This window comes from Oxyura jamaicensis, chromosome 5, assembly GCF_011077185.1.
Source record: "Oxyura jamaicensis isolate SHBP4307 breed ruddy duck chromosome 5, BPBGC_Ojam_1.0, whole genome shotgun sequence".
Classification (NCBI taxonomy): Eukaryota; Metazoa; Chordata; class Aves; order Anseriformes; family Anatidae; genus Oxyura; species Oxyura jamaicensis.
The window spans coordinates 21,603,498-21,618,852 of NC_048897.1; the positions used below are offsets into that span (position 1 = coordinate 21,603,498).

A 15,355-nucleotide genomic window follows, 5' to 3' on the forward strand; every position below is an offset into this window, starting at 1 on the left:
ATTTCTGTGTACAAACTATTTAAATCACATTCACATTGAATTCAGCAGAGATGAAGGGGGCAAGAGCGCTCCAGACTGAGGATGTTATTGAATCATGTTATTTCCCAGTGACTCAGCCAGAAATGGCTGAGAAATGCCTGCCACCAGCCTGCAGTCACTAGGAGGATCCCTGTTAACAGCTTTCAATATTTGGGAAGTAGCTGTTCTTCTAGGTATGGACTGTCTCCTTCCTGTAATGAGTGTGTAGCAGTTCCTCAGCCACAGCTCATGGAGATGTCATAGAACTATCCCAGTTTTGTACCCTGGTCAACTCTCTTTCATGAGCTCCTTAACAGAATGCCAAAGACGTTAGTATAACAGGCATGCCTTTATTATGGGCTATGGAAATCTGAATCAACTAGAAGGAAACCCAGCATGAACCTGAACAGGAGAAGGCTGAAAGAATCATTTAATTCAACTGGTTAGTGGATTGTCTTCAAGTTTTTAATAAGAAGTTGTAATTTATGAGGAAATGTCCTTTAAGCATGGGAAAAGTGGAATAAAGCTAAAAAGTAAGAAAATTATTTGCGGGATTATAAAAGATGAAAATGACTGTATTACAGATGCTAGTTATTATCACTTTTTTGTCTGCACAGAGACAGTTGCATGGGAGAGAAGCAACTTCATTTTCTGAATCTATTAAAAGAGATTTTTGAAGTCATGAAAATCCAGCACAATGATACTTGATTTGATGAGATATTGATAATTATATCAATATATGAGGATATCTGTTTATGCAGACCCAAACCTCACCTAACACAGAAGCCAAAATGGAAAAAAAGATCTGTCCATGTATTTTCAGTCCTTACCTCTGATTTCAAAGCAAATGTCTCACGGACTCTCTCTCCAGGTCTGACTCTAGCAACATTAAAAAGAACTGTGAACTGCATGTCATCTTTCGTAAGTGGATCTTCATCACACACTGCCAATTCTAAAACGTTCTGGTAGTAGAAGAAAATAAATATGAACTTACTGAGCTGCTGTTTAAAAAAAAAAAAAATATTACAGACTTTTGCTACTGATTGACTAGCACTGTGCTTTCTTTCAGGAGTCTGCTAATGTCGAACTTGATCACTAAATCCAACTTTGGGAAACATAATTGAATAGAAGACAACTACTAACAGAGAACTCCCACAATTCCAAGGCAAAAAAAAAAAAAAAAAAAAAAAAAAAGATGCTCAGTGCTCTGTACCACTCTCTGATAACCCGTCCAAGAAATATAACTATTCGGTTTCTTCATTCCCAAAGTTCACTTAACTACATAGCTTAGGGTAGGATTAATTTCATCAGCTGAAGTCATCACAGTGCAACTTTGCTCTCTAAACCACAGCAACTCCTCTACCCTTCCCTTACAACCCGTGGAGGGAATGCTTTTTCTATATTAACCATCCAAAATAGCCCAGAGATGAGGCATGCGACAGCAGTACTTATTTCTCTCAGGCAACAACAAGGGGAATCTAGACTAGCTCAGATATAGGCGTATGTATCACAGATGTCTACAGCTATCTGAAGGGAACACTACTCCGTATGTCTGCTGTTTTGTGCTAATGAGTCACTTGCAAATTCTGTTAAGCATTGTTTTAAGTTATTTAGTACATTTGACCCACATGGTGTCAAATGAGGACTCCCAGCTATTCAAAATGGTAAAATCACTGGTTTTTTACTACCTCAACTTCTCTCTGGATCCTAAAGTAGAAAGTCTCGTTCCAGACAGGGTTGTCAGAATTCTTGATGGTTTTGGTCTGAAGCTTTTCATTTGAAGCAGATGGCAGCCACAAGCGCACATAGCAGTCTGATGCAGTCACTGCAGCAGAAAACAATTAAAATCCCAATGCCAATATTATAGATGAAAAGTAGGGCAAGGCCGTGATTCTGGGAATTAATAAATACTTTTTTTGTTGTTTGTTTTTTAAATAAGAGATCATTGGTTAGAGGCACCAAGGAAAACCATCTTAGTATACTACCTAATTCCTGGGTAACTACAAGTTGCAAATATACACATGCACACATGCACACACAAGACACACTAAGAGCAGTGTTTCCTGTGTGAAGACAAAGAGGCAGAAAAGAGCCCACTGACCATTCATCAGGCATATTCCCTACCATTCCAGTCAACTGTGTTTAAAAAGAAGTTTAGCTGAAAGCAATGCTAGTTCCAAAAAGGTCTATTAGGACTATTACAGGAAAAGAAAACACATATTACAGAGAAGACGAGATGAGACTGGCTTGCTGTCTCACAACACAAACAAACAGAGGGGACATGCCTGATGTCTAGAAGTGTTAGCTACCAAGGAAGAAGACCTGTTGCAGCTAAAGGCTGGTGTGGGCCCAAGAATTCAAAGACATGAGTAAGTCAGAAATCTTCTCATTTCCACCCTAAACCTATTCTTTATCATTAGTGCAGTCAGTGCCTGGAGCAGCCATCCTTTGGGAAGAGCCAGGGTGGGAAAGTTCATTTACTTTGTGGAGCTTGACATCGGTGTGAAAAGAAATCTCCGAGATGATGTCTTTCAGAGCTGGAGTCTGGACTTGACTGAAGATGTCTACTGCAGCCCGAGATGCCTAAATACTTCAGACTGGTATCAAGCAGTGAATAACATTGCCCCGCAAAGTTTTGGCAGGAAAGTGGAACTGTCCCTTCAATAGAGTAGATAGAACAGGTCATTGAAACTCTTAGAAATACAGGTCACGCTATCTCTTTTCTAGTGTCCACCTCTGGATGTCGCTACATGGTATTTGAAGTAGAGTGAGAGTGTAAGAAAGGCAGCTCAAGGTCCTTCTACTGGCTGAGAAACACATAGGACACTGCAAAAAAATGACAGCCTGAATGGCTGATCCATCAGACACCTTGAGAAGGAGCCATAGGAAGCTGTGAGGGTGAGATAATGAGTGAAAGAATGTTGAATACAAAAGTACATGTAAAAATCTGTTTTGCCTGCATGTTCAGCATGTGCTTAGGGCTGATCTGCAGAGGCTCTCCTTAGCCAGAAACTAGCAAACATCATTTAACATGAAATACTCTTAATGACTCTGTATTTTAGAAGGCCTGAAATTCTCTAATTTACCTTTGACTATGGTGTATAATCGATACATTTCAATAAAAGGTTCCTAAATACCTGTCCTGTGTGGCAAAATGCCTGCCCATGATATGATGTATGCCCACTAAGAACATCAAAACCAAACAACTCCAAGCAGATTTACAGATTGCAGTGCCCTCACATGGTCTACCTTCTCTTATTGGTCCAGAAGTTCACCTGGGAGTCTTAGATTTTACAATTTCTCTGAAATGCCACTAGATATGGCCTAGGCATTTGATCTAATTATAGCCCTGGCATTAATAATTCTATTGCTCTGCTTTACGTACTTTATTTGTATACCTTCAGAACTTAGGAACATTGCTCACTGTGTAAACTCTAGAGGTGACTAAAAGCACAAGCAAACCACAACTCACACAGGTCTCTTGATTTGATGTTCCTGGCTTGTATGATTCTTACGGAAAGCAAGTAGATGGGACAAATCTTCATCTGCAGAGAAAACAAATGCAATTAGTTTCATCAGCTCATAATATAAAAATCATATGTATTTTGAGTAGTACAGGGGACTGTCTGTCCTTGCTGTTTGCCTGGTTGAAGTGAGGGGACCACCTTCCTGTAGAAGTTGCTAAGATGAAACATGATTACACACTGGACTGACTATTTGCCAAGTAGCTCGAGTAAGTGAAGACAGAAAAAGAAAGAAGACAGGAACTCAGACAGTGCTACAGAAAGCTTCTGTAGTCACCCTAGAGGTGTCTCTTTTCAAACAAGCTGGTGCATGCATGCCCACGGTGATGGCTGTACTGCCAACCTGCAGAGGATCTTGTGCCACAGCTGGATCAAAACTGGGCCTTTGGAAGGCGATAATAGAAACTCACACCTGCCTTCCTGGTCTTGGCACAGCGCTGACACTGGGGCCTGGACATGGCAGTTGGTAAAGTGCTTTAAAATCTTCAATTTTGTATCCCAGGTAGGAGTACATTTGCATGATGCTCCTAAGTACGCCAAGTTCACCAAAAGGCATCAAGAATGCACTACAGACTTTAAGTGACTGGATCATAGGCCCAGCTGAGGCCCTTTAGATGAAGAAAAAAGTGCCTTGCTTTGGAGGCATAATACCACAGAATGCCACATCATTAGGTGTCTTGAATACACCTAATGGGAATGGGACCATTGCTCTTCCCGACATGAGATTTATTTCTGTCATAGGCAATGTATCATTGTAATGCTTATTTCAAGTTACTTGTTCCTAACTCTAACAAAGAATTAAGCTTCCCAGCCTAAGCTAGTCAGAAAACATTCAGCACATTTAAAAGATATTCTGATAATCCTAAATGAACACACATGCAGAGACAATAATAATTTTAATTAAGGAAAGTATTTCCTTCTTTTTTCAAATTGGAACATTTCTTTTTGATTTTGAGTGTTTTATCTTTTTTTCATACTAGCTTGGCGTGTCAGCAATAATAAGCATAAACAACAAACAGTCCTGCTATAACTAATAAATTAAAACAAGACCACAGGATGTTGGAAGTATTCCATTAGTTTTAATGGCAGTTTAAATTACATACTGACTGAAACATCATATCTATTTGTCTAAACCAGAGTATCCCACTACACTCTAAGAAATAATTTGACAGTATTATTTTGAAAGCTAGCACCATGATTAGTTGACACTGAAATTATTATCTTCGGAGATATTAGGAGCTGGGGAAAGGGGAACCCCTCCATAGAAGCAGTCACTACACTTAACCAGAAATTATTTTACAATGGGGTGGCAACTATTGAGTATTTTTATTAGAAATGAGAATTGCTTTCATTCAGCTTCATTCAATTTTGTTTAGAGGTAAGATGTTACGTCAGATATATACCATTTTAACTGTGAATTAGCACATCCAAATGAAGGCTTAATATTAAATATTATGATGCCAATTTTAAAGTTACATCCTTTGGGGAAAAAAAAAAAAAAAATCAGGTTGATATTCAAGAGTCACCTAAGCAGAGAAACCTTGTTGGTAAACCTACAAAATCACAAATTACACTGTCTCTTGGATTCTTAGTTGATCAAAACACCTTCTTGTATAAAAATGCAAGACATTTATTCTTGTGGAACAAGAAGCATTCCCATTGTATTTTCCTCCTGAAATATTTAAAACATTCCAAGTTTAACACATTATAGACATTACAAGTTCCAGTGAGGACACTTCCAAATTACTCTAGTTGCCCACTGAAATAATTTGACTTTAATTTTCCCATGCAAATAGTTATTTAACATGGAAGTACCAACTGGAACGCTCAGTCAGCATTCCTAGTAGGTTTCATTAACATGAAATATTGGATTCTGTAGCCAATTACAGGGCCGACTGTTTTTAATTAATATGTTAATTCTATGTTGTTTTGTAATCAACTTCCCCTTGCTCAATAGAAGCCCAAATTATCTCAGAGTTTGCCTTCACTGAGAGAAATGGATGTTCGTATATAATTTGCTCTGAACCTTATGTGATGAAAATTTCATAATTTCTTACAAAAAAGGTGCATCTGCAGTTCATTATAAGAGTAGTCTCTGTTGTGATAGGTGTCATGCTTTTTCACCTTCTCCCACTAGAGCCAGAGAGCCTCCTGCCTCCTTCCTTTCCCTTCCAACAGCAAGCAGTTTGCTTTAAAATGTCAACATCTGCCTGCCAAACGAAACATCATCAAAGATGACTATCCATTACTTCAGAGTTGGTGCAGCATCGTCCTTGTGTTGTTGCAGGGTAAAAGATAAACAGGTTGAGACAGGTAAAGGTAGCCATGACAAACCCTATGGGCTGTGAAAATTCCCTGGGGAAGCCCGAAGCCATCCTACTCCCAAGGCTGCAGTTACTCCAGCCTGCAGTAACCATTCAGAATTGGGCTAATTCTCTTTTTCATCAGAAAAATGCTGAGCTCATTTTCTTCTACAATGGTCCAGAGCAGCCTACTGGGTTCTGATTTGGGTGGTCTAAAACAACGTCCTTGCCCAAAAGTGCTGGTACTCCAGAACACCCTTCTAGAGAAAAATACGTGTGGTTAGAGATACCATTTGTGATTTCCATAAAATGAGACACAATGAGTAATACTGTGTGATTAATGCAAAATTATAAGCACAGGCATCATATCCAGACAGCTCTCAACAGTCTTGCAGCTACACATCTTGCTCCTTTCAATTCACTTCCTTTTCGGAAACACAGTTTCCTGTATAGGCACACAGAAAGTAACAAATCCCCTCTGGAAACATCCAGAGTCAAATGTAGCTTCCCAGAAACACATCATTCTATTTTTGCCTAGAAATACAACTATCCTTACTTGCTGAAAAATTAATAGTGCCACACTGAGGCCAACGATAGAGTGCAGGAATCAGCTACCTGTGTATGTTTGCATCCTAGACAAAACCACTCCAGACCAATAAATAGTGGCATGTCCAGAAAGTAGGCTAAAAAGTGCACACACACACACACACACACAAAATCTTTCCACTTGATAGCATTTAGCATTAAACTACATTTCTGTACTCCAAAAGCAAGTTTTGGGGGAGCAATTTCAGGTCTAAAATAGAGAAAAGTTGATAAACAGGAGATAAAATTAGCATGGAAGAATTGCTACAGTTGCATGAAACCTTAGACAAACTGAAAATTCACATCCGTTGCCAACCTCTCAATGATTGTAATAATTGTATACATTTGCTGGCCTACTGTCTGGCTTCCAGAGGATAGTCATATGCCTGTCAGCTTCAGGAGGACACATAATTAGCCTTCTCACCTGTTTACAGGTAGTTAGTCACTTCAGGGTTTCATGCCAAAAAGACAACTTTGACAGTATATGAGCTTCTCAAAGCTCATTAATAAGAAGTCTACTGAGACTGTCTTTGGATGGCAGTGAAAGAACCAAACCTATTGAGAGCTCCACATCCTTGATTCCACTCCATATTGCCCCACCATGCTGCTCCATGAAGGCCTCATGGCTACCTTCACTAGTAGATTATTCTTCTGGAGGAGAAGTTTCTGCAGAGCCTGGCAACCTGGGAACCTCCTCCCAACACCACATGTTGGAGTCCGACTGGCACCTCAGCGTTGCACTTCCCCTGTCCCAAAACTAAGTACTTCACTGAGCAGAGTTGCCACCATGGAATAACAACAGGTTATATGAAGAGTTTTCTATGAAGAGTCTGCTTCCTGTCTTTTGGCATTCTGCAAATAGCTTTAGGGTTATCTCCCGGCTTTATCAGTATCTTTTAGGCATAACTAATTACCTGCTTTCACGCATTACTTTTTCTTTCCCCAGTGGCGTACTAGAAGCAGTACAACGACTTATACAGAAGAACTCACAACAAATATAATAATTTGGCATATTCTCATCATTTATTTTATCTTAGATACTGATGATTTGGTTCAAATACAGTTTGGAGACAATCTATTAAATGAAGGTTAAAGCTATAAACTTAAAAAGAAAAAAGTTTCATGACCTCCATGACCAGCCTGGTTCCAAAACACTCACTTCCACACAGATTCTCTAATAGCTAATGTGGGCTGAGCTTATTAGCCACTCTATCAATGCCAATACTGCTTGCAGCTTGCCCTTCTACCCAGATGCCTATTTCCATTGAAATTAGAGGAATGCAAAATTTTGGTGGGACAACCAACTAACTGAAGAAATACGCAAAACTAGGAGAGGGGATAGAAGGAACAAACATGAGCATGTAAGCCTCATTTTCCTTGGGAATCACAATTATCCAAAATCTTATAATTGGAAGTTGAACCGTTGATAAGTAAATCTAATTTGCTTTACGAACATTTACTGTAATTTAATGTTATCAGTGACGGAGTGTTTGAAGAGTCATTGTAGATTTGAGATGTGTCCCCTCTTCATACTCTCAGTCATCTCTTTACATGTATAAGTGGGTTGCTCAAGGTAGAATTGGCAGAATTTCTGAGTATCTTACCACAGAAAAATTATTTCCTAGTTCATAAAATAAAACTTCTAAAGACCAATTATTCTTATCTGAGCATAGAAAAGACCCTGTTATGAAAGTTAGAAACATCCCCTGAAAGTTCCAAATGAATATTGTTCATCTTGGTAGCATATTTAAATGCTAAAAACCTAACTGGGAGACTTTTATTAGGCCTTCCTAGATAGCAAGAAGTATCCACACTTTCCAGACAATTTGAATTTTAATTTAAAAGAAAAATAAACCCACAAAACCACTAGGGTCTGAATTCTGTCTCTATTTACCAATTTAAATATACTGAAAAATGCATTTGCCTGACAGCTACCTACAGTACTGAATGAATATTCTTCCTTGGGAATAGAAGCTTTCTGACCTGAAGCTATGCTTGCACTCTAACATTTTGGCAGTGTTGCCTATCAAGTAGGATTATGTCTAAACTCAGAGAACAGCAGTTGCAGCATTAGGATCAAATGCAAGAACCTTCTCTGTAATGGAGACTTTCTAGGTAAAATTTTATCTACACTATCTACCTGTCTTTCAGATCCAGTGCTATTTTATTAGATACAAAATAGATATTTAAAATCGATAGATAATATTTATATCTAAGATAGATATATAACTCTGGATCTAACAGGTAGGTAGACAGATTAAATACAAATTTTATCCAGAGAGTACTTTACATTTACAGTTTATATTCTTTGCCCTGAGCACCAAATGTTTGAATATTTTTATCGTAGCATTCAGTCTGTCTATTTAAGCTACCGACAGCTGGATCTTTAACTTCACCAGCAAATATTACTGCCTACAGTAAATATTCTTTAATCTTAACGATTAATAATTCTCCATGCGCCATATCATGTAACATTGTTTTCCACTACATCTAAACCCCAGGAATGCCCATATTCATTTTATTTGCTGTAAAATTTGACATAGGGTTTGATACACGAAGAATGTTTCATTCGCAAATTGTTCACATCTTCCATTTCAGACACGGCACCCACTACCTTTTAAAGATACACAAGAACATAACTCTCAGCCAATAATTCTGTTCATCTGTACAAAAAACTATCAGCTAAAATCTCTGAATGGAACTTACTATTGGAAAACTCAAGTCCAAACAAGAAATACTTCCACTAGAATCACACTCGCTGTAAACATGAAAGATAGCTAAATCAGCTCATTAGAACTCCCCCCTTCAGCTAAAGTAATATAAATTGTGCTTTGTTGCTAGAAAAAAGTGTTTGGTTTTTGTGTTTTTGTTTTGTTTTGTTTTAGCTTGGGCAAGCAATGAACATGTGCTATCCTGAGAAAAGCATGCAGTAGGACTAAAGCACTTTCGTTCTGCAGTGAGGTAAACTCAAGGCCAGCCCTTTTCCTTCCTGGTGTTCGCTCTAGCATGTACACCTTAAGATAGAAACGCATTTTCACCATGTTTTTGCTTAAGCTAGCTCATGTATTAATTATGGACAGGTAAAAGAGGAAAATAGGAAATTTACAAAGCTCAAGATAACCCTGCTACATCATACCAGCAGCAGATTTCCTTTGCATCTGAACAGACACAGAGGGGGAGAGTTTGCTTGCGAGAGCTGGAGCCAGAGTTCCCAATAACAAGGTGTCAGGCCACAGCCGAGTGGACCTGCGGTTCTCTTACCTTGGCTGGTGGGCTCCCCATGGCACGCAAGATGGCGACAGCAGCAGAAAACCCGATTTGGATAACAGATCTGTCAGCTGACAAACACACTCACAGCTTGTTGTTGCTGCTGAAACAACCAGAAGGACACATATAATTTATACAGGCGCTGAGCTCCACCCTCTGCCTCCTCTGTGTGGAGAAGAGATTCTGCCTACGTCTGACAGGGAGATCTGCGATGTCAGAGGTGAGAGGAAAGCTGCAGTAATCACATCTTTGCTTGTCACTTTATTACCTCTTATGATTTGTTATTGCCCCAATATTGTCCTGCCAGGTTTATGGGTAGATTCTGCCATGTTCAGAAAGTCTCCCTTTGCCCCCATGTCTTCCATCTAGTCAGTAGCTGAATTTTCTGTATCTTTTAAATTGTTCCATGGAATTAAGGGAGAAGATAGTCAAAATTCATTTATTAAAATTTCTATGGGGAGACCAATCCATTTCTGAAGGGCCCTTTTCAACTCTTCCTACAGCAGGGACTTGTTTTAACATATTATTGGGAATTGTTCTGCAAACCAGTAAATCAAGCCTCCTTTTCTGAAGTACCTAGTGGATGATTACCTGGCCAGCACAGTGGTGCTCGTGGAACTGAGATAAATATTGGCAGAGAAAGCTGTATACATCTTCTGGCCTTTACCCCTTTACAAGCTTCTTATAAAAATGATGTGTCAACTTGACATCTCCCAGCTTCTTATCCTACTCTCCCATCAGCTTACTGGTCACAGTGGTGGGTCCTGAAGCACCCTCAAGAGATGCCTCAGACACAGCTTCCTCCACCTCTCCCATTCCTCCTGTGGACGGCTGGTAGACAACCTATGGGCTGCCTGTCAGGGCACTGCTCCAGGCAATCAGTTCTGGCTGTACCATAATCCACATTTGCAATTTCATGGTGGATGTCCAACAGATCCAAGCTGGAAAAACGCCTGGAGGACACCATAAGCTTGCAGTAAATGCATGCTCACCTGAACACAGTAATATCAGTCACAAGAAGAGATAGGACCAAGCCTCACTACACAACCAGGAGACACTTAATACTGATGGAAAGGGAGAGGGTCAAGAGTTAATTTTCATCAAATAGCAGTTATTAGTTTGGTTTTGGACAAGAAAAAATGAACTGTAACAAAAAAAAACTGTTTAGGAAAAACAGGTTTACGTGAAACCTTTGCTGTTTTTTTTTTTTACCTGAAATTCACATACGTACTGTCAATGATGTTTAAACTACTTTTTAAATCATTTCACAAAAATAAAATAAAATAAAATAAAGTCACCAATTTAAAATCAGTTCTAGTGAGATGCTCCTGGGGTTATGCAAGTTATAACCAACAGCTCAAACTGAGTTTTCAGGAGGAAGACTGCTGTGACTGGCGATGTAGCCACTATGCTAGACCTCAGGACTGGATGCAGGATTGATCACCCAACCTGCAGAGTGGGAACTTGAGTACTTAGGGTGACATCTTTGAAATTCCAGAAGGAAAGATATCTGAAGTAAAGGTCTGTTGTGCATGTAGAGCAAATCAACGGGCAGCTCTAAAGCTCCCAGGAAAACAAGCAAAATTAATCAGAAAGCAAGCCGGGGTTCAGATCAAGTAACCATGCAAGTCTTGTGCCCCTGCAGTAACACTTTAGACAGCTTCATCTGAGCATGTGTACTGCAGCAGTCACGACTGCAGTGTGAACTTAATTCTCTGCACTTCCTCGGACACAGGAATCTGTAGCGTCCCTTTTCCACAGATTATAAAAAAGTGAAGGAAAAGAGAGAAAAACCTGTTATCCAGAAAGGAGTTTTGGTTTTCCTCCTGCATAGTGTTCTTCCAGCTTTGATCACAGTTTCTGCTGCTGTAATTGAATTGAGAGACCAAAATAGTAGTCTGACAAATTTACCTCCTAGAGAGAAGGCAAATGGAAAAACAGCCAGAGAAAAGTGAACTCCACTCAAAGAGGGGTAAGTCTGCCTGGAAACGGAGCAACACATTAAAAACAGAGCAGCTGCAGCAGGGACACCCAGGCCTTAATGGAACAGGAAAGAAGAAAAAAAAAAGCTCCTAAATATCTTCAAATCAAGGTGCAAAAGTTATTTTGGAGAGCTATGGAACTATTTTTTCCAATAGCCCCTCCAAGAAGTTAATGTTTCCAGTAAATCAGCAAGGCCAAAATGCATAAAACATTTTGTGTTGCTTGTCAACAAGCACACTGACAAGTACCACGTCCATTTCCTCCTGGACATGGGGGAGATGGGCTACGTGATGTCAGGCCTTACTACAGACACAAAAAATGTACAGGATGGGGAAAGAAAGACAAAGAAAGTCAACTGCATAAAGAAGGAAGAACAAATCTAAAAGGTTAAATCCGAAGCAAAGAGGGCACAGCACAAATAGTTGGCAACCGAAGTGAAAATGCTTCATACACAACCTGTGGGCACTCGGATCATGCATACAAGAGACCATATGAAACAGAATCAGAATGGAAAGAATGCAGACCTATGCTGTTTCCAGTATGCAATAAATAAAAGCTAATAAATATAATGTTCAGCTTCACGCAACTTATCCAATGGGCTGCTCACTAAGCCCCTTGTAAGAAGCTACTCACAGTCACAGCTAGACTGTCAGAAACCAAGCTGTAGAATGACAGCAACTCAAAATGGCTCTGATTTGAATTATTCTACTGCTGGCGTAAACTTAAAAGCTAATTGGGACAGATCTTACAAAAGGTACTGAAGCCTCACTGGGTGTTTTTCATTATTTATCCCAGCAATGGCAACAGCAGAGCAAATTTTTTCACGAGAACATCTCAGCATTGGTGTACAAAAAATACCCTCAACAGAGCACCACCTTCATAGTCCTTCAGTGTTGATCATAACTGCATCTCAAGCAAGGATGGCAATTACTGAGATTCTCTCCTATAAAAATATATCTCTTATGATTATGCTTGAGAACAATTCTTTATTCATCTCATGAAAGCTGTTAAGTAGAGCTAAGTGATGGATCTTCCTAGGGCTAGCTGCTGTCACACCACCAAGGAGATGGAGGTGGAAGAACGTAGCTTTGTGGAGACTTCTTGTTGTACCAGACAGTGGCAGTGTGAGATGACAGCCACTTTCTCTTTGCCTCATAACTCAGCTCCTACCTTGTTCAGCTCAGTGGCTGGGTTAGGAAAATTATAATAATCTGATGAAGTAATTGTTTATAGTTAAATTAACAAAATAAATTCAAAATGTTCTCAGAAATTGGGGAATTTTTTTTTTTTTTCTCAAGCTCATCCCTAATGTATTTTTTCATATAGTGGTTAATTAACAACTATAAGAAATAATTTGCACAAAAAGTCCTCCTTATTAAAATATATCTCAGTTGTTCAATTCAACATTGCCCTGTGAAACTAGAAGCTAAAGCAAAGCTTCAGAAATGCCAGACTTTGAGATCATTCAAGACTGAAAAATTTCATTTTGAAATATAAGCTAAGTTTCACTGTTCCGTCCTCCCACAATTCTGTTTGAGCAAAACAACACACCTAATCTGAAATTATTTCAGATCTTTGAATGCTTTCCAACCATCCATTTTCAGCACACCTAATGCTAATTAGAACAAAATACCAGGTTGTCTTTCTGAGCAGCCGTCAGGTGATAGCAGCATTAATAAATTAACAGTCTTTCTGGCCAGCAAGATCTAAACCTGTTTCAGAAAAGTAAAAGGTGTTATATCCTCTTACCCATCTCCTGAACCACTGCAATTTTAAATAAAGATATACAGCAAAACCAGTATCTCTGGCTCTTTATCTCAACCATGGTAAGAGAACTAATAATTTCCTTAGATATTTTGCAGGTGTGGGTGTACATATGGTGAGATGGTGATCTTTGTAGCTTCAAGATGGGAGGAAATTGATTATTATTTATCTGGGGTATCTGAGGACTGGAGTGCTATCTTTCCAAGATACGTCAATGTAAAACCACACGTTGAAATCCACTGTGTTTAAGTTTAGAATTTGTTCTTTTGTTTTAAACCAAGTTATTACAGAGCATCTAATTGAAATAATTGAGTAAGATATTTCAGTGTAATTCCACTCCAGCCAGTTTCTGAGACCTTTATCTTCAGATCTTATTCAAATAGTCTGACACTGATGTCAGTATGAAATTGCTTGAGTAAAGACCTCAGAAGAGTTAGGTAAGCATTACACTTCACCACTTGGCTGACAGGAAGAACTGACTTATGTTTATGGTATTTAGTTTCAAATCATCAAGAGAAGGGTTTCTTTTGAGTTGCCACCAGCCCCTTCTATTTTTTGAATAGTCACTTTTTCAGAATCAAGGGAGTAACACTTATTTTCTCCTACTGTTTTTCAACTTAAATGACTGTAAGTTCTTTAGGACAAGACAAGATACTACGGAAATGTTTGCTACTTAATGTTATTATACTGGCCAAGAGTAATTAAAAACCAAAGATTACTGTGATCTTATGACACACACAGTACTACACTACTTCCTTTCTAACCTTGCTGCTGTGTCAAATCCTTATTAAGTCCTGTACGTGAATTTTTTCAAGGTTCTACCTTTACCCAAGCGCAGCCCTTAGATGTTGGCTCAGAAATGGCCAGAAGATATGCAAGGACTAATTTAAAATAACATGCAAGTCATCAAGGGTTCTGTTCACTCCTGGCACTAATTACCCTCCAACAGCCCTCCAAAATTAACAAGACTAAGGACAACACCTGGTATCCTCAGCCTGTCATTCTGAAGGTTAGTACAGGTAATGGCTAGACTCTTTAAATACAGCTGGCAGCAACCAAACTATGTCCTAGGCTAACTAGTCCAGATTACTTTAGTGACATGCAAATATAAGAAAAACACCCTAATCTGAGCTTGGAGACAGGGCAAAGAAACAGTAACAACCAATTCAAGGATGATGTGAATAAAGTGTATCACCACTAACTTTGGAAACAACTGCAAAAGCCCTTAGTAGCAAGCATACTGATCACAAAGAAGTCGGTACTGGCACAGCATCCTTGGTAAATAATGGAAAATGCTCAAGTCATAGAAATATCTGAGTGTGAGGTTTTGTTTTGCAATAAAACTTGCCTAAGAGCTAGTTAGCACTAAAAGTGTAGGTCTGTCTCCCATCCCAGTCATCCCAGTCTGGAGTTTACAGAGTTCTGCCCCGTCCCAATGTGAGCTCTGGTACCCTTCTGGCCAAATGCTAAGGTCATTTAAGGAGATGAAGCAATAGAAATTTACTTTTTTTTTTTTTTTTTCTTTTTTTTTTTTTTCCTTTCTGAGGAGTTACTGCCCTTTCTTAGTGGCATGCAGGCATTCCTTCAGCTTAACTGGAACATAAAAACTCACCATAAGTTCAGAAGTGGGAATCTGATCATGGGCAAATAACATAGCCCACAAGATCTGCCTAAAGCATCAAGATTCACAGGAAAATGAGTATCAGAGGTGGAAAAGACATTAGACAATTCAGTGCATGCCCCTGCAAGTAGGTCATTACAATTTATTGCCCCCAGTCTCAGAAGGTCGTAGGGCTTTTCACTACCTCTTTGGATGGTTCTTCCGAGGTTACTGCAAGGTTGTTAAAACTGCAAAGTGAATTTTCCCCTTCCTTTACTTTACTTCCTTCCATCATTTTATCTTATTTCTTT

The 15,355-nt window shown here is 39.1% G+C and overlaps 1 protein-coding gene across 14 annotated transcripts in view; it reads right to left on the reverse strand.

Annotated features, from left to right (window-relative positions):
• The window catches only part of LOC118167599 (cytosolic phospholipase A2 beta-like), a 49,689-nt gene that overhangs the window by 19,909 nt on the left and 14,425 nt on the right, over positions 1–15,355 (reverse strand). For 7 of the 14 annotated variants that reach the window (XM_035327123.1, XM_035327125.1, XM_035327120.1 and 4 more), the window contains 6 exons: positions 15,057–15,114; positions 9,692–9,903; positions 3,491–3,563; positions 2,500–2,676; positions 1,707–1,843; positions 849–980 (listed from right to left, as the gene is read on the reverse strand). In XM_035327123.1, coding sequence (XP_035183014.1) covers positions 849–980; positions 1,707–1,843; positions 2,500–2,676; positions 3,491–3,563; positions 9,692–9,712 — 540 coding nt within the window. In that variant the 5' untranslated portion in view covers positions 9,713–9,903; positions 15,057–15,114. Of the gene's footprint in view, positions 1–848; positions 981–1,706; positions 1,844–2,499; positions 3,564–9,691; positions 9,904–12,538; positions 12,938–15,056; positions 15,115–15,355 lie in introns of those variants that run through there. The other 7 variants (XM_035327128.1, XM_035327122.1, XM_035327127.1 and 4 more) reach the window with 7 other exon arrangements.